The sequence below is a fragment of the Bos javanicus genome, chromosome 11 (assembly GCF_032452875.1).
Source record: "Bos javanicus breed banteng chromosome 11, ARS-OSU_banteng_1.0, whole genome shotgun sequence".
NCBI lineage: Eukaryota > Metazoa > Chordata > Mammalia > Artiodactyla > Bovidae > Bos > Bos javanicus.
This window is the reverse complement of record NC_083878.1, coordinates 106,780,663-106,798,824: the sequence shown is the minus strand read 5'-3', so window position 1 is coordinate 106,798,824 and position 18,162 is coordinate 106,780,663. Positions and strand designations below refer to the sequence as shown.

The following is an 18,162-nucleotide window of genomic DNA, read 5'->3' as shown; positions in this document are numbered from 1 at the left end:
TCTCTTAAAGAAAGATGAAAACACTAAATGGCCATTACCAAAAAGTGGTGAGAAGCTGGAGTGGAAACAGAAGCTTCTTAATGGTCTGCAGGCCACCAAGGCCAGTGAGGAAGCATGGGGAGCCTTCACCCGACAGAGAGGCAGGAGCACACAGTGGGGGGCCCAGGCTGCAGTGACAGGCTGTCCAGCGCAGGTGCCCCCAGTGCTATAAGAGCTCCTGTCTATCGTTACAGCAGCAAACTTCAGATCACCCACAGAACCAGCTCTGGCGGCCGCCTCGACCAGCTGGACCCACAGTAAAGCCTTCTGGCGGCACTGGGTGCAGGTGGGTGGCGATAAGACCCGAGGGCTCCCCGTCCTGGAGCGTTGCTAGAAGGAGCCCTGGGCACCCCGGATGGACACTGGAGCAGCAGGGGTGAGAGCAGGTGGAGCCCAGGAGCCCTGCCCTCCTCCCGTCCCCGCCCCGCGCCTGCTGGTGGCACTCACACTGCCCCACCGTTGCTGAGGGAGGCCGAGCTCTTCTGCCGAAGGAAAACGCGGGCTCCTCGGAGCACAGCCGGCTGAGTCTGCTCCAGCGTGGCCTTCAGGGGGTGGAACAGGGACACGGGGCCCATCTGCAGAAGGACGTGGGGAGGGGTCTCTGAGGCCTGGGAGGCACAGTGGACAAGGGCACCGCCATGTCTGGCCACCTGCCCGGACCCCCCAGCACGGGAAGAGGATCCCTGGGCCTGCCCTGTGCCCATCAGCAGCCCTTTCCCAACTGGGCCTGTAAGTGACTTCAGGAGAGTCCTTTCATTCCTTGGAGCCTCAGCTTCCCTTCCTACACAATTCGGGGACAGGACATCATCATCAACTTGGACTGCCTGGCAGAGACCACTAGACTTGAAGGTTGAGAAGAATTTGGAGATTTCGGGGCTGGGGTGTGGGCACCAGACACTTCACATGCCAGGGATGAATGTCCTGTAAGCTCTGGACACCGCACAACTTTAGAGATGAGAGTCTACACACTCTCGCTCAAGGTCTGGGCTGTGATGAAGTCGTCATCTTTGGAGGATGACCGCTGGAAGACAGGCCCCAAACCACCCCACTCTGAGGTGAGTGGGACCCTCATGACACCGGGCTGTCGGGGGCCCTGCCTGTGTGCCCCTCCCAGATGACCTCAAGTACTCTTCAAAGAAGCAGCACTGCCTGCAGCCTCCGTTTTCAGCCCACATCTCTGCCCTGGACATGACTAGCTCTCCACACGAGGGACTCCCTAACAGCAACAGGCAACTAGTCAACAGGAGCACAGACTGGGTGGGGTTTCTGACTTTGGGGGCTGGCGAGGCAGCCACAAGAACCTCTCATCTTCCTTTTCCCGCAGCACTTTCTCCAAGAAGGGGCTGGGTCCCCTCTGCTGCCACACAGCAGAAGGTGCCAGAGTCTCAGGGTTACTTTTGGGACTCCTGGAAACTAGTACCTGGGCCAGGCCTCCAGGAGCTTGGTGAATCTGGTCTCTGGTGGTTTTGTTCTGTTTGTAGAAGTCGAATATCATCAGAGCTGCGTACACCTTCCCCACCGTCATCTCGTCGGCTGGAGAGCACGACAGGCAAGGGAGGGAATACAGAGAAAGGGGACACGCGGGGAGGCTGGGTAAAGACTCCTGGACCCGAGGACGGGAGCTGCACTGACCTTCCCCAGGCCCTGCCGTGCTCCACCCAGCAAAGCGCAGCTCAGTTTAACCCCAGATGTCGTCCTGGCCGCTCCAACTGTAGGGGTCTCCTATTTCCCTGGATTTTCTGCAGGGAAGTCCCCACATGAAGAGTGTGGGTGACTCTACTCAATGGAATATGGCCTCGGTATCTCCTCCCATAACCCCTGTGCCCCCACCGTGGAGACCAGAGTTTTGGGCTATCAAGGAGGTTGAGCCTTCCTCTCCAAGGTGACGCAACAGCTGCCCTCACCTAGGACTCTCGGCTCTGCCTCTGAGTGGGGCATCAAAGGGGGCAGACAGGGTGAATCTCTCACCCTACTTACGTTTATGGGGTGGCACCAGTAAGTCCAGGGTCTTCTGGGGCAGATTGGCCCACACGGAGGAGATCTCCTTCCTCAGCTCTGCGTCACACTGATGCTGCTTCGTGCCAGCTGGGGCAGGACAAGGGTGGGCAGAGGGAGGGCTGTGAGGAGCCATCCCTTAGCCCCGCAGGGGAACAGGCAGAGGTGGGTGGGGAGAGACCTGATCCTGGGGAAAGTTTCTGAGTAAGAAGCACTGCCGTGAGGGCTGGTCAGAGAGCTCCCAGCCAAAATGTGTCTAACGAGGTTGAGCGAGGGTGCGTGGGCAAGCAGGAGTGATGGGCAGGAGTGGGGAGGGGAAGGCACGCCTCAGTGTTCCAGCCATCTATTCATCATTCCATTAAATCTACTGAGCACCTACCAAATGACAGGTGCTGTTCTAGGTGAAGGAACAAAATCAAAAGAAATTGCCCTGAGGAATCGCATGATTTTAATCTACAATACAGTAGCAATAAGTTAAAAATGAAGTAAGTTGCATACAGGAGAAACCAGGAGGGAGGGATGGGAATCATCAGGAGGGCTGCAGTGTGGGCAGTCAGGAACGTGTTCACAGGACCCTGGAGACAGAGGCGGCCAGGGAGTCAGCAGGGCAAGGCCGTGGCAGCAGGAGCAGACGTGCGGGGGCGGGGGGGGGGGGGGGGGGGGAGGTGCTGCTGAGAGAGGAAGCCGCAGAGGGATGCTGTGCTCTGATCTAACTTTCTTCAGGCACCACGGTTATTAAGATATGGTTATCTACAAGAACACTCTCCTTGTTAGTTCCTCCACTCTGTGAAGTGCATCCAGCTGGGGACTCAGCACGATCCAGGCAGGAGCATGGCACTCCTGCCCAACTCCCTCTGCGCCCTTTGTGCTCCACCCCTTCAACCCCTTCCAGGGCCCTGGCATCACCAATGTGTTTTCTGTCTCTACTATTTCAACTTCTCAGAACGTCATACAGATGGCATCACACAATATGCTGGCTGTCAAATCTGACCTTCCACCCAGCATGATGTGTCTGAGACCCACCCACGCCAACACATCAATGACCTCTCTCTCAGTTGCTGAGTGAGAACTGTCTCATCACAAAAAAACACCAGTTTGCTTATCTGTGACCACCTGGTTGACACCTGAGTTGTTCATAGTTTGGGTGATTATGAATAAAGCTGCAAACATCAGCGTAGAGGTTTGCATGTTTGTGTTTTCACGTCATCCCCCTTAGGCGTGGGATGGCTGGGCCCCACGATAAAGACCTGCGGAACTTTCCCAAAGCGGCCACACCACTGCGTCCGCACTAGGACACAAGAACCCGCGTCTTCTGCATTCTCCTCAGTGCTTAATGTTGTCGTTTCTTTCCAAATTGTTTTTGTCATTCAAGTTTGTTTGCTTTCTATGTATATTTTAGGGTCAGTTTATAAATCTCATCTCAAGAAGCCTGCTGGGATTTTGACTGGGATGACGTTGACTCTGCGTTGTCATCGGGATGACTGATCAACAGGAGAACTGACAATACTGAGTCTGCCAAGGCATGAACATGGCTTATTTATTAAAGAAGATTCTTTTGGTCAATATTCTGAAATGTGCAGCATACACGCTAGCATATGTATTTTTAGAGTTAGCCAGCAATATAGAAATATTCGATGATTTTGGTGGAACATTTTTCAGTTTCAATAGCTAATCCATAGAAATATACTTGTTTTTTATATATTGACCTTGCTATACTCACGTTTCAGTTTTAGTAATTTCCGTTTACAGCTTTAAACAACAGGAATATACCGTCTCATTTCTGGAGGCCAGAGAAACAAGGCGTTAGCGAGGCTGTGGTCACCCCCAAAGGCTCTAATGAAGTGCCTTCTTGCCTCTTTCTAGGTTTCAGTGGCTCCAGCAATGCTTCATGTGCCTAGGCATGTAGATGCTTCAGTTTTGTTAACTTTTTATTCTATTCTTTGAGATTTTCTACATAGATAATCATGTCAATCATGAACAGAGGCAATTTTTTGTCGTCCTTTCCAATCGGTACACCTCTACTTTTTCTCGACTTGTCACAACGGCTAGAACCTCAAGTATGATATTTGACAGAAATGGTGACAGCAGACACCCTTGCCTTGTTACTCATCTTAGGGGGAAAGGAGTCAGGCTTCTTTGTTAAGCATGTCATTAGCTGTAGGCTTGTCATAGATACCCTTGATCAGACTGTAGAAGTTTGCTTTAATTTCTAGTTTACAGTAGAATTTGTGTATCATAAGTGGACCCTGAGTTTTGTCAAAGCTTTTTCTGCATCTACTGAGATAATCATCTAGTTTTTCTTCTTTGACATATTAAGTCGTATTAATTGAGCTCAAATTTGCATTTTTCATTCCTGGGATAAATCCTAGTCATCATATTCAGGTTGCTAACAGTCACTGAAAACTTTGTTGTCTTTATGAGGAATGTCGATCATTTTTGCTTGTAATGTCTTTGTCTAGTTTTGGTATCAGAGTCATGCTGGCCTCATAAAATAGATTGGAAACTATCTTCTCTTTTTCTGTTGTCTAGAGGAGTTTGTATAGAATTATTTCCTCCTTAAATGTTTGGCTGACTTCATCAATGGAGCCAACTGGACCCATGATTTTCTTTCTTAGAAGATCTTTAACTATGAATTTAACTTATTTAATATATACAGTATTACTCAGATTATCTATTTTCTTTTTTCAGGTTATCTATTTTTGAAAGAGCCTCATAGTTTGTGTCAAGGAATTTTTCCATTTAAGTTACTGAAGTTATCCATATAGGGTTGTTCATAAAATTTCCTTGTTATCCATTTAATTTTAGGAGGATATATAGCAATGCTCCCTGTTTCGTTCCTTATATTTGTTATTTTTATCTTCTACTTTTTGTGATCAGGCTAGCTAGAAGTGTGTTAATGTTACTGGTTTGATTGTTAGCATGACCATCCTGGCTGCTGTGTTGAAGGGAGATTGAAGCAGGCAAGGGCAGGAGCAGACCAGTGAGAAGGCTACTGCAACAGTCCCGGCCAGGACCTGACAGGCAGCGATGCGGACCAAGAGGGGGCAGGACGAGAGAGCAGACACTGATCGTATTCTGGGTGTATTTTGAAGGTGGAGTCAGAAGATGTTGCAAGGGCTCAGAAATATGGATCAGAAATAGGATAAGAAAAAAGTAGGAGATAAAAATGATGCCCAAAGTGTTGGCCTGAGTAACTCTAAGAGTGTTTCCACTGATGGAGACAGGGAGGAATCTGGGGAGTATCTATGCTTATTGGGCCTCCGAGCAGAGTTGGCGAATAACGTGTGGGCTGTATAAGCCTGGGGTTTAGCAGCAGGCCTGGACTGAAAATCCAGAACTGGGACTCACAGCAGTAAAGCCATGGGGAAAGGAGAGACTGCGTGTCTGAAGCACACAGTGACCTTCAGAGATTGGGGGAAAAACAGGGGAAAAAAAGGCACAAGGGGTTTACACAAAAGGGAGGGACTACTACAGACAGGCTGTGGACAGGCCACGAAGCAGGGGGGTCCCTGCAGAACTTGACAGGAGCAGTGCCAGAGAAGCTGTGTGTTGTGAAAGCTGGACTGCAGACTAGGAAAGGAGAAACCAGAGACAATGCAGACCCATTTGTCCTGTTGTTAGGAAGGAAAGAAGAAAAACAGAGAAGTTGATGGGGTTAGGGGAAGAGGAGAACTTTTTAAAAACAGGAAAAATAACAGCACATTTATACACGGATAGAAATAACCCAGAAGAGAAAGCTGATAGGACAAGAAACAGAATACAGAATTAGGGGCATGACGTCCTAGGGTAGATGATGAAAGTAGTACAGAAGTGCAAAGAGGGGGGGCTGGCCTCAGCTCACCCATTTACACAAGAGAGGGCCAAGCTCAAGGGCACGGATGCAGGAGGAAGCGACATAGGGGGAGGGCCCTCCGTTTTCTCTGCGAAGGGGAAGCAGTCAGCACGTGAGCGGGGCAGGAGAGGAGGACAAGCGGGAGGTCCGTTTCCTCCCTGATCTGGTGGGGGCTTCGCGGTCCTGTCGGGGACCCAGGAGAGGCCCTGAGGTGGGGACTAGGCTCACGATGGGGGAGGGGTGCTCTTCACCTGTGAGGGGCGCTGGCTCATGTGACGCAGATTCCAGCTGCATGACTATGGGTAACCCGGGGTCTTTCAATTTCACTCCCCCTCAGCGTCCTTACATGAAAATGGAGTCACTGCAGCGCTAACGTGTAGGATGGTGTCAGGAGACAAGCTCAGTGTCTGACAAGGAGCCATCCGGACAGGCCCCTTTCCCCGCCCTGCACAGCTGCCTGGGTGCTCTTGGTGGGGGCGGGGCGGGGCGGGGGCGCAGTCACCTGGCCCTGCCTTGGGCCCTCCCCTCCAGGCTGCCTCTCTCACCTGGAGCCAGCTTGATCTCCAATGCAGTCCGGATGAGGGCCATCAGCGTGGATGTGAAGTGGACGGTCATGTCGTCATTGGAGATGGGCATGTTCATACGAACCAGGCGCTGGGGATAAGGGGGCAAATCAGGCCGGGCCTCCCAGGGCTCCCAGGACCAGGAGACGCTGGGTGGACGGGAGTTTTGCCAGCATTTACACTATCCCTGGCCCCTACCCTCTTCTGAGCTGAGGATTCCCTCGGCTACAGAAAGACAGCAGTCCAGGTAAATGCTGTCCAATGGAGCCAGGCCAGAAGCCTGGATTCCTCTGAAAGAACAGGCATGTCTCAGCCAGAGGGACGCCACCCACTGCCCATGATAGAACGAGTGTGTGGCCTAGGCTGGAGGGGCCTGGGCGGCAGGACCCCTGGGACAGCCCACAGACAGGAGCATCAGGCACGTGGTGGGGCAGCCAGGACCGCAGGCTCGGAGGCCAGTTCCCAGTGAGGAGACACGAGCCCCAGGATGGCCTCTGTGCCTCACCACCTAGCCAGGGGCTAGGGAAGGATGCTCAATGGCACCAGCCCAAGGCAACAAGGAAAGTCTTAGAGACCAGCTCCTTACGGGGGAAGGACCCGACAGATGTGACCGCAAGGGCCTTGGGCTCGGCCAGCTGCACAGGGGCCCAGGGCCATCCCACAGGGACACAAGCGCTCAACCAGACTGGGCCCATGCAAGCTTTCTCCTTGTTTCACCATTAGGTGAACAGCCCCCTTCCCTCTCTTCTATTTTCTAGGACAGAACAGCTGGAAATAGGAGTGTGTCTGTACCAAAATCCTCTGGTAATAACCAGCAGCTGTCCAGAGCCTGAGGCTTTAAGAACTTAGGTGATCTCCAGGAGGAAAATGGTCTCAGATGTGTCTGGAATGTCCTGATCATGGGGTGGCCACCTTGCTGGCCAAGTGGAGCCCTTGGGGGCACTGCAGCCTCCTGTCCTCTCCCAGCAGCCTCTTTATTCCTTACCAGCATGGGAGCTAGAGGTGGGGGTACAGGGCCACCCCATGGGGTATGCTGTCCTCTGCCAAGCCTAAACCATGTGGTAGGGCAGCCTCTCTGTCCCTTCTCTGGGTAGGGCCACTCTAGCCCCAGCATTCTGGAACCAATCCGGTCTACAGCCTGATGGAGGGCAGGTGGCTGGAGACAAGACCCATACTCTGTCCCCTAATGCTGGCAAAGCCCCACTTGGCACCTCCAGTCATGGTCCTGGGGCCTCCCTCATCACCTGTGTGGCACACACGGCTCCCGGAGCACAGTGCTCCCGCAGGCCAGCACCGACGGCAGTGGGAGCGGCAGAGGGACCCCTCTCGAGGGCAGTCAGGGAGTCAGGGGTAGCATGAAGGAGGAACAAGCAGGTGTTTCCCCAGAGAGGAGAGCTCCGTCCAGGGCACCTCTCCCAGAGCCCCCATCTGCTGCCCAGGCCTCAAAGGGCCAGGCGTTTGGGAGCAGCAGAGGGGCGAGACCAGGGCAAACACACAGGCGTCTCTGCCTGGGCCCAGACCCTCTGGCCATGGCAGTCTGTTCATCTCCTGGGCCCTCCCCAACTCACCAAGACCATCTACTCTCACTAAACTCGAGTTCTTCCCTGGTCTCTTCACGCCCAGAACCTTGGAGTTGGCCAGCACACCTAGGAAGGAACTCCAAAGGCTATCCCACCACGGCCTTCCCTGCCTAGCCTGGCCCCAGTTGTCGGTGTGGACAGAGCTCTCCTTGAGGACAGTGTTTTACAGCCTTGCATGCAGGGCCTCCAGGCAGACTCGACACGCATGCCAGGCAGGGGAGGACCAAGGAGGGCACCAGAGGCATCACGTATGGCCCGGAGGAGCCACTTAGCTCCCAGAGGCTGTGCTGAGCCAGGGGATAGATGCAAGCCCGGAATCAGAGCACAGAAACAGACAATGTGGACAGAACCAGAGAGACGAAAGCTCTATGGGAAGCCTGCTCAGAGACAAGGAGATGGCAGCTAGGCTCCAGATCGGTGCTGGCTGAGTCATGTAACCACTGGGGCTGCTGGAGGGCTCTCAGGCGGGGAGTGCTAGGGGGACAGAAAGTGCTTACTCACCACGGAGGGTGACTGGGGATGCAGGGACAGGCAGGAGCAGACTTGGGAATGGGCCACGTGGCCTGCTCATGCTCCCAGGGGGAGGCCTGGTAGTGTCCTCAGTGTACCCCCTCTTTGCAGCTCAGCCCACTGGGCCTCGGCAACAGAGGGGGAGGGACATGGGACCAGCCAGGCCCCAGAGTTTGTTTTCACCCCACAGGACCCTCTGGAGGTCCAGGAACGAGGGCAGGATGCCTCTCTCCAGCACTCTTCCTTCTTAAGGCCCCAGGGACTCATGAAGCTCTAGGCAATACTCCCTCCACAGCCCGCCAAGTTCAGTGCATGCAGAACTGGGCGCGGGTTCCACAGGTGCACCCTGCAGAGGCCTTGCAGGGCCAGACACTGAGGGCTGGACAACTCTGCCCACATCAGAGGCTTGGGGGACAGAGGGGCCGAGTGTGGTCCTGGGCTCAGAACAAAAACAGCCTCTGTCTAAAAAGCTAGTCCGTCCCCTCCTTTCTGAGGAAGAGAAGGGAATGAGAAAAGGCAGATGCTGGGCTCTGGCTCCGTCTTCCTGAGCCTCTTGGGGAGCTCTCGGAGGGGCAGCCCTATGGGACAAGCGGCCAGTGTAGAGACACTTCACATGCCTGTTTCCCTCTGTTTGGGAAGGAAGCGGAGAAGGCTGGGACAGAGAAAAGAAAGAAACAGAGAGATGGTAGAGCAGCAGACAGACAGACAGACAAGCCCCGGAAGAGATGGGAGCCCAGCACAGACAGCCTGTGGGGTGCAGGGGTGGGGTCTACCTTGTACGCAACACGAGCAGGGCATTTCTTCCCCAGCCCCAGGGGCGGGGACATGTGTTTCAGCATCTCAAACATGTCATTGTAACTGATGCGCCCACTGGAGACCCGGCCCATAGGACAGAGGCAGAGTGGGGTCCACAGGAGGGGTCCACGGGAGGGGGACGGCAGGAGGGCGGGGGAGGAAGCAGACAAGAAAACAGAGCCAGTTAACCAGTGTCGGATCAAATGCCAGAAGTCAAAACAAGCAAAATGAGGGCTTTCTGTCAGGGGGGCTCAACCCCCTCCTAGCCCGCCAGCCTCACCTCCACACTCTGGCCCCACGCAGGGAGTGAGCAGGGGGCATCTGAGCTAGTGAACATGGAGAGATGAAAGAGGCCGCATCATGGAGGCTTTGGGTTGTCAACTCTGATTTTATACTTTCAGAAGCCATGGATAAAGCCAAATTGGAAAAGAGCTGTTTCACCATGCCAGCTGGAAGACAGCTGTCCAGTGACCAAAGAAGCTGGCTGGAGAACCATGGCAGAAACATTAGCTTTCCTTCATGCCTAATTTGCTTCCAAGTGAGCAAAGAGGCTGAAAAATTGGAGAAAAGCCTAAAAGCAGGCCAGAAAACTAGTGTGGGAGCCACACTGTTCTGCAGGGGGCCCCGAGGCTCTACAGACAAAGTCCGTGGGGGCAAGCCCTGCTACAAGCCCAGAGATACCCAAGCCCTGTCCGGATCAGGGCTGCTGCTGGATCACAGCTGGGCAGGAAACTGCGGAGCTGGGGTCGCTGGGGTGGGATGTGGCTTGGGGCCACTCTCGCAGCCTCCTGACAGCACACCAGGAAGGGCTGGGACCAACATATGGAACGAGGCTCTAGACCAAGGCAGGTGTTTAGGGTTGATGACTGTGACCTCCTCAGGCAGACTGGCCACCAGGCTGGAAGCTCACCTCCACCCCTGGGACAGCTGCTTATGGGACCTGCTTGGGTTCCCAGAGATATGGTCAGGTTCAGGCCACCCCAGAGAGAGGAGCAACAGCCTTCTCCAGGCCGGTGGATCCACCCCAGATGGTCCTGGGTCTGGTCCTCCTCCCAAGACTCCGGGGCTCAGCCGAGCGTATCAGTCCAGAGGTGAAGCAGGAGGGCCTGTCTTTGGGTCCCCACCGCCTCTCCTCTCCTCTGCGGGAATCTGAAACCCTGGCTGCTGGGGCCACTGTTCCTGGTCTCCTTGTGCCCGTACCCCCATCTCTGGGGCCCTTGGCCTCTGGCCTGTGTGACCACAGTCCACCCTCAAGAGTGCAGAGGCAAATCTGGGTGAGACGGCCACTTCCTCGGCATGGGTGGGACCTGGCCCCCTCCTCCCACCAGCGGCTGGTCCTCGTCCTCAGGGCCCAGCAGAAAGCTCTGTGGGCAGTTTCACGGAGCTGCCTGCCCCCAGCCAGCTGGAGGGGTCAGGGAAACCAAACCGTCCAGGGGCCTGGAGTGTGGGCAGGACAGGGCAGGAGGAGCAAGAGGGGTCGTCACTTCTGCAACAGACTGGGAGTGTGTGCTGTGTCTGCACTGTGGGCAGGGAAGAGTATGCAGGATGGAGGCTCTGAAGCAGCAGACCTTGTAGGCCAATGTACGAGGGCAGTTCTTCCCTAAGCCAACGGGTGGCGCAACAAACTGCACGTACCCTCATAATGAATCTGGCAACGGGAAAGGAAATGTCACAGGTTATGGCAACGGAGGCATGAGGAGCCCATCCCACCCGCCCAGCCTTGCGCTGCCTGGAGGTGGAGCCGGGGGAGGCTGGACAGGCAGCGCCCAGCTGGGGGCCCAGGGGTGGACAGACGGAGTACCCAGGAGACACGGCAACCCGACAATCTCCAGAGCCCCCAGCAGGCAGGAGACACTCCATGCAGACAGTGTCGGGCCAGAACGTCCACTTTACTCAGCACGCTGTTGGTTTGTCTACACCTGGGTCTCCTTCATCGGCCCTTTGACAGCCTCTTCCCTCACGCCCTCGGTGCCTGAGACCCCAGGGCCTCCTTGGTGAAGCCTCTCTCCACACCTGACTCTCCTGACTATCCCCACCTCCCTGAACTCACCATGTCCTCCCCTGGAAACTGCAGGTCCAGCTAAGGACCCCCTTGTCCCAGGGTGGGCACCCCGGCCAATGCCGTTGCTTCCCTTTCCTGCACCATGGCCCCATCAAACTAGCTCCAAATTGTGTTGCATGTACTTCTGGAAAAGAGGGAATAAAGGGGAAGCCCCACTCTGGCCTCAGCCAAGTGCCTGCTAACCTCATGGACCCAAAGGATTCCCACAAAGAAGCTGGAAGCCTGGCAAAGCCCTAGTTCCTCCCAAGACCCCATTCCTCTCCTCTCTTCTGCTGTCAAACCCCTCAGATGCCACAAGAGGAAAAGTGCAGGCCCGATACTGTCACTCTGATTCAAAACTGTTCCTGCTGTCCACGAAACAAAGCCAAAGGCAGCTGTTTGACCCCAATGTCACGGCCTTTCTCAGCCCCTCCCCTCCAGCCAGGCACTCCGCTCCCCTTCCCTCTGCCCCCACCCCTCCTCCACAGTCCATCCATCCTGCCCCTTCAGTTCAGCTCAGCTGCCACCTCCTCTGACTCACCAGCCTCTCCCGGCTCAGGGCCCTGGCCTCACACTGCGGCGCCTCCGCCCACGGCCGGCTGGGCTGAGCAGAGCTGAGGGTGCAGGCCCCAGCGCATGGCCCAGGCTCAGGCTGCTTACTGGACAGATGGATGAGTGTGGGGATGAGCAGACTCATCACTCAGGGGCTGGTCCTGAGTCTCCATCAGTCTCCGCACTTCACCGTGAAGTGTGGAGGCAACAACACAAGGGAAGGTGGGGGAGGCGGCACCAGAAGGCAATAACTCCATGTTCTCCTCTCCTTCCCACAGCACGTGTGTGCACACATGCACACACGTACATGCCCACGCACACATTATGGAAGAGTATGGAACATGGGCGTGACATGCCCATGCCCCGCATTCACACACACATGTGCACACACGCGCACGAAGACGCGCTGCCCTCACATGCATGCAAGAACACGTACACACAGGTATGTGCCTGCCCGCACATGAACACGCTCACACACACTCTGTGTACACAGATCTGTGCACAGAGAACACGCATGCACATGCTTGTGCACACACACAGTGTACACACAAAACACAAAAGCTGAGAAAGTTTCATAAAGTTCGCTTTTGCTTCAGGCTCCCCAAGAATAAGGAGACAGCGGATGGTCCCTGGGAAATAAAGATGGTCAGGGCCCTGCATCGGTCACAGAGGCTAATGGCAGCCTCAAAGCATGCCCAGATGAGGGGTCCACACCTGGTCTGCTTAGCCGTCTCCACCCAGCCTTCTGCCGCCCCAGCCGCTCAGCAGAGCAGCAGGTCTGAGATTCAGCTGCAGGCCACGCCCGTGCGTCTTCCGGACCACAGATCACATGTTACCTTGCGTGGCACTGTACTCTGCGGTGAGACTCCACGCTGTTCCCTACTCTTCCACAAGCTCTTCACCACATTCCTGAGTGCCCGTGTCTTCCCGAGGCCCCAGGTCTAGCACTCTGGATTTGGGGAACAGTCAGCATCTCTGTGCACAGTCACAAAGCTGCAGCCTGGCCCAGGTCCACTTCTTGTGTGTCTTGGATCAGTTTTGGGCTGTTGGGGAGGTACTGGGTCTACAGTCCACAAAGATCTGGGGGACGTCACTCCCCTCTGGCAGACCTGCACTGACCTCCCTTTGCCTGTTGGTCCAAGTCACATTCTACACAACCTCTCTGCTTTCTACAACACAAATCTCCTCTGGGAAAAAATATGCCCAGAGACAGCAGCATCTCTTTTGACCACAGTCAGGAGGATCCTCCTGGAATGAGTCTCAGTCCTGCCTCAGCAGGACCCTCTCCTGCCCTTTGCCTGACAAGGACCAGGTCTCAGGTGTGATCAGTCTCCCCTTCAGTCTGACTGGGCCTTCCTGACCACACAGCCCAGGGATACGCCTGAGCCTGTGAACTCCAGCACGTGCTGTGGGCAAATGTGCTAAAAATGACAGGACTCTCGGAGACCATGAAAAGCCACATACAGCACGAGACACAAACACCAGGCAGGTCTGCTCTGCGCTGTGTGAAAACTGTAAATTCTCCACTGCAGCGAAAAACACTCAGAGATGCTCTAGGCCCAGAAGAGCCCCAGGGCCCTGGTGCTGCCCAGGTTAGGAAGGGCCTCACACAGCACCTTCTGTGTCCTCACTGTGATGGGGTGGGAAGTCTGAGAAGACTGGATCAGAAGCAGGTACAGGAGCCCAGCCAAGCTCCCAGCCCTTTGGGGGTCTGGGGGATCAGAAAGCTCCTTAGTGTTCCCCTTGTTGAGCTTGGATTCAGAGTCCCAGGGTCCTCCCATGGGGACCCTGACCATCTCTTCTAGGCCTCTACCACACAAGGGGTGACCGAACACAGAGTCGTGCAACAGGGACGCAGGCAGACCGGGGCGCCTGCAAGAAAGAAGGGGAAGCACATCCCATGTTTTGCTGCAGAGGGCATGTCCTCAGTGACTCTTCACATCACGGCTCTGGAGGGTGCCTGAATGAATGAGCAAGGGAACGAGTACTCAACTAAGGACAGACAAATGGGCAAGGGGATGAACTCAACAAAGGGACAGACAAATGGGCAGATGGAGGACCGCGCTGCTGCGCTGGGCCCGAGGACAAAACATCACAGGTGTGCAGGACTCCCTCAAGAAACACACAGTCTTCACTGTCTTCTGACCCAATCACTCTCTTCAGGAGACCCTTGCTTTGTCTGGAAGCATTTGGCCCTCACTTATGAAACAGCAACCCATTAACAGCTTTGCATCATGACCAAAGAGCCTCAGACACACTAGACCTTTTCTGGCAGTTCATCTGATTTCAATAAAAGTTTACCGAAAACCCTCTATTCACAGCCTGGGCTGGTGACAGAGAGGCGCATGGACTCTTGTCCTCCGGGAGGTAGCAGGCAGACGGGCCCTGAGCCCATGGAGGGAAAGAACTAAGGCCTCATGTTGTTTCTGGCCACAGAGGCCTCAGAGCTATGAGAGGGTGATGCCCTGTGACCTCTCACAACCCAGATGTGACATGCCTTGTGAGAAGACAGTAAGCTCCTGCCCAATAGGAACCTGAGTGTCACGACCCCCTGAAGACCTTCCATGACCCCCAGGCAACCTCCTAAGGGCTGGACTGCAGGCCTGAGAAGAGGATTTCTCAGCCCAGGGAGCTGTACACAAGGGCACAGGGAGCTAGCATGAGTGTACCTCCCAGGAGGAAGCTGGATGGAATCCCGACCCCCAGCCAAAACCCAAAGGGGGTCGCTCACTTGAAACACGCCTGTAGCCACCCGGCCCTGTGCTGAGACCTGCGGGTGGTGTGTACCAACCCTGAGGGCCACGCAGCACAGGGGCTCACTCACCACGCAGCCGGGTCGTACTCAGCCCAGACCCGGATGAATTCGTCCAGGTGGTGAGGCCCTAGGATGGAAGAGTCCCGCGTAAGGTACTCAAAATTGTCCATGATCACAGCCACAAAGAGGTTCAACATCTGCAGGACAGGAAGGAAAAGAGGTGATGTCCAGAAAGCTCAGCCTGCCCACTGCCCTCCCCGTCCCCTGCAGCAGAAGTCTCTGTGTGAGGCAGTTAGGGCAGCAGAGGTCACTGACTCAGGCAGAGCCTGCCCCACCTGCTCCTCCCATGACCTCTCAGAGGGCTTCCCAGGCCCCCTGCACATCGCCACCACCAAGAGCAGCATCCTTCCCTGGCTCCAGGTCCCACAGGCCAACCCTAGCCCAGGATCTGGTCCTCTGAAGGCTTCAGTCTCTACATCTGCACCATCCTCACTCAGGCCCATCAACTCCTGCCCACCATCTGTCCTGCCGTCTGGGTTAATCTTCCCCATTGTGAGGCCCCCAGCTTTCCCCTTCTCACCTAAGCCTTCAAGGAAAGTGGCGACTTTGGACTTAATAACTTGAGCTCTAGAGACCTAAAACTCAGGCATTTTGTTTTGTTCTTTTAAACTGAGTTGAAATTCACTTAACATACAAGTAATTCTATAATTCAGTGGCATCTAGCGTATGCACAACTGTGAACCACCACTTCCCTAGTGTCAAATTTTTCTCATACTCCTGAAGAACACATGATACTAAGTACTCATTCCTTATACCTCTGTCCTCCCATTCCCTGGAAACCACCAATTTCCTTTCTGTACCTAGAAAGGTATCTATTTGGGGTATTTCAAACAAAAGGGTCCATACAACGTATGACCTTTGTGTCAGGCTTCTTGCACTTAGTGTCATGTTTCCGAAGTGCATCCTTATTGCAGCATTTGTCAGAACTGCATTCTTGTTTATGGCTGAGTAACAGTCCTTTGCAGGTCTGTACCACAACTTGTTTATGACAAATGTGGTAGATGACACCACTCTCATGGCAGAAAGTGAAGAAGAACTAAATAGCCTCTTGATGAAAGTGAAAGAGGAGAATGAAAAAGCTGGCTTAAAACTCAGCATTCACAAAATGAAGATCACGGCCTCTGGTCCCATCACTTCATGGCAAATAGATGGGGAAACAATGGAAACAGTGACAGACTTTATTTTGGAGGGCTCCAAAATCACTGCAGATGGTGACTGCAGCCATGAAATTAAAAGACACTTGTTCCTTAGAAGAAAAGCTATGACCAGCCTAGACAGCATATTAAAAAGCAGAGACATTACTTTGCCAACAAAGGTCCATCTAGTCAAAGCTATGGTTTTTCCAGTAGTCACGCCTTGATGTGAGAGTTGGACCATAAAGAAAGCTGAGCATTGAAGAATTGATGCTTTTGAACTGTGGTGTTGGAGAAGACTCTTGAGAGTCCCTTGGACAGCAAGGAAATCAAACCAGTCAATCATAAAGGAGATCAACACTGAATATTCATTAGAAGGACTGATGCTGAAGCTGAAACTCCAATACTTTGGCCGCCTGATGCGAAGAACTGACTCATTGGGAAAGTCCCTGATGCTGTGAAAGATTGAAGGCGGGAGGAGAAGGGGACGGCAGAGGATGAGATAGTAGGATGGCATCACCAACTCAATGGACATGAGTTTGAACACGCTCCGGGAGTTGGTGACGGACAGGCAGACCTGGCGTGCTGCAGTCCACGGGGTCACAGAGAGCTGGACGCGACTGAGCGACTCACACACTGCAGTCCACGGGGTCACAAAGGGCTGGACGCGACTGAGCGGCTCACACGCTGCAGTCCACGGGGCCACAGAGAGCTGGACGCGACTGAGCGACTCACACGCTGCAGTCCATGGGATCACAGAGAGCTGGACGCGACTGAGCGGCTCAACTAAACCACGACTTGTTTATCCATTCACCTACTGATGGGCATCCGGGCTGTGCCCAGTAGAACTGTTGAATCCTACTATAATTGTACATTTATTATTTTAAGGACTCACCATACTGTTTTCCATGGTGGCTTTACCATTTTACATTTCCATGTGCAGTGCACAAGGCTGTCAATTTCTCCATATCCTCACAAAACTTGTTACTTTGTCTTGTTTTTTCAGATAGCAACACTAACAGGCATGAAGTGGCACCTCAGGGCTGTGCTTTGCTTTTCCCTAATGACCACTGACGTTGAGAATATTTCTACGTACTTGCCGGCCATTTGTACAGTTTTTTGTTTTGTTTTTTTTTTTTTAGAGAAATGTCTCTTTAGGTACTTTGTCCATTTTTATATGGTTATCTTTTATTGTTGAGATGCAGGAGCTCTTTATATATTTTGGATATTAACCCCTTATCATATACACTATCTGCTAAACTTTTCTCCCATTCCTTGGGTTGCCTTTTCACTTTGTATAATAGTGTCTTCTGATGCACAAAAGTTTCAAATTTTGAATAGTCCATTTTTTCCTTTTCTTACTCAGGATTATGGTGTCAAATCTAAGAATCCTTTGCCAAATCTGAGGTTATGAATCTGAGACTACAATGTTTTCTTCTAAGAGTTTCATAGTTTAAGCTCTTGTCCTCAGGTCTTTATCAATTTTGAGGTAACTTCTTTTCTTTTCTTTTTTCTTCTTTTCGGCCATGCCCCATAGCATATGGGTCCTATTTCCCCAACTGGGGATCAAATGTGCACCCCCTGCAGTGCAACTGCGGAGTGTTAACCAGGCAAGTCTGCAGCTAATTGTTACATATGGTGTAAAGTCCACTTCATTCTTCTTTGCATGTGGGTATCCACCACCATTTGTTGAAAGGTTTATCTTTCCTAACTAAATGGTTTCAGCAGCCTTGTTAGAAATCTTTTGACCATGTATATGAGGATTTATTTCTAGTCTCAACTCTATTCCTTCAGTGTATATGTTTGGATTTATGCCAGTATAATACTGTTTTGATTTACTCAAGTTTTGGCGTCAATTTTTAAATCACAAAGTATGAGGCCTCCTATCTTGTCATTGGGTTTTTTTGTATTTAATTTTAAAAAGTTTTTCTTAAAGTATAGTTGGTTTACGCTAAGTGTATAGCAAAGTATATGTATGGGAGGGAGTCGAAGCACCTGGGAGATCGTTAGAACTCAGACTGTTGGGTCCCTCTCCCAAAGATTCCAGTACGGTAAGTCTTAGAAGGGACCCAGGAATCTGAATTTCTAACAAGTGCTCAGGTGATGCTTAAGTCGCGGGTCTCTGGACCACACAGGGACCTCAAGGGTATCATCCAGCCTGACTGATACACCAAACACTAAAGACAGCGAACTTACATCTCCAGCCAGAGGCTCCCCCGCGCCTCCACTGCCTCCCCGCCCACCACACCCGCAGCTCCCCAGCCTTCCACCCGGGGGAATATCATTCACTGCCTCACCCCAGCAAGC

General features: G+C 53.3%; 1 protein-coding gene across 3 annotated transcripts in view; it reads right to left on the bottom strand.

Moving 5' to 3' along the window:
• Positions 1 to 18,162, bottom strand: part of CACNA1B (calcium voltage-gated channel subunit alpha1 B) — a 214,956-nt gene that overhangs the window by 13,326 nt on the left and 183,468 nt on the right. For all 3 annotated transcript variants that reach the window (XM_061434350.1, XM_061434349.1, XM_061434348.1), the window contains 6 exons: positions 14,732 to 14,859; positions 9,293 to 9,389; positions 6,412 to 6,520; positions 2,017 to 2,124; positions 1,460 to 1,572; positions 487 to 614 (listed from right to left, as the gene is read on the bottom strand). In XM_061434350.1, coding sequence (XP_061290334.1) covers positions 487 to 614; positions 1,460 to 1,572; positions 2,017 to 2,124; positions 6,412 to 6,520; positions 9,293 to 9,389; positions 14,732 to 14,859 — 683 coding nt within the window. The remainder of the gene's footprint in view (positions 1 to 486; positions 615 to 1,459; positions 1,573 to 2,016; positions 2,125 to 6,411; positions 6,521 to 9,292; positions 9,390 to 14,731; positions 14,860 to 18,162) is intronic.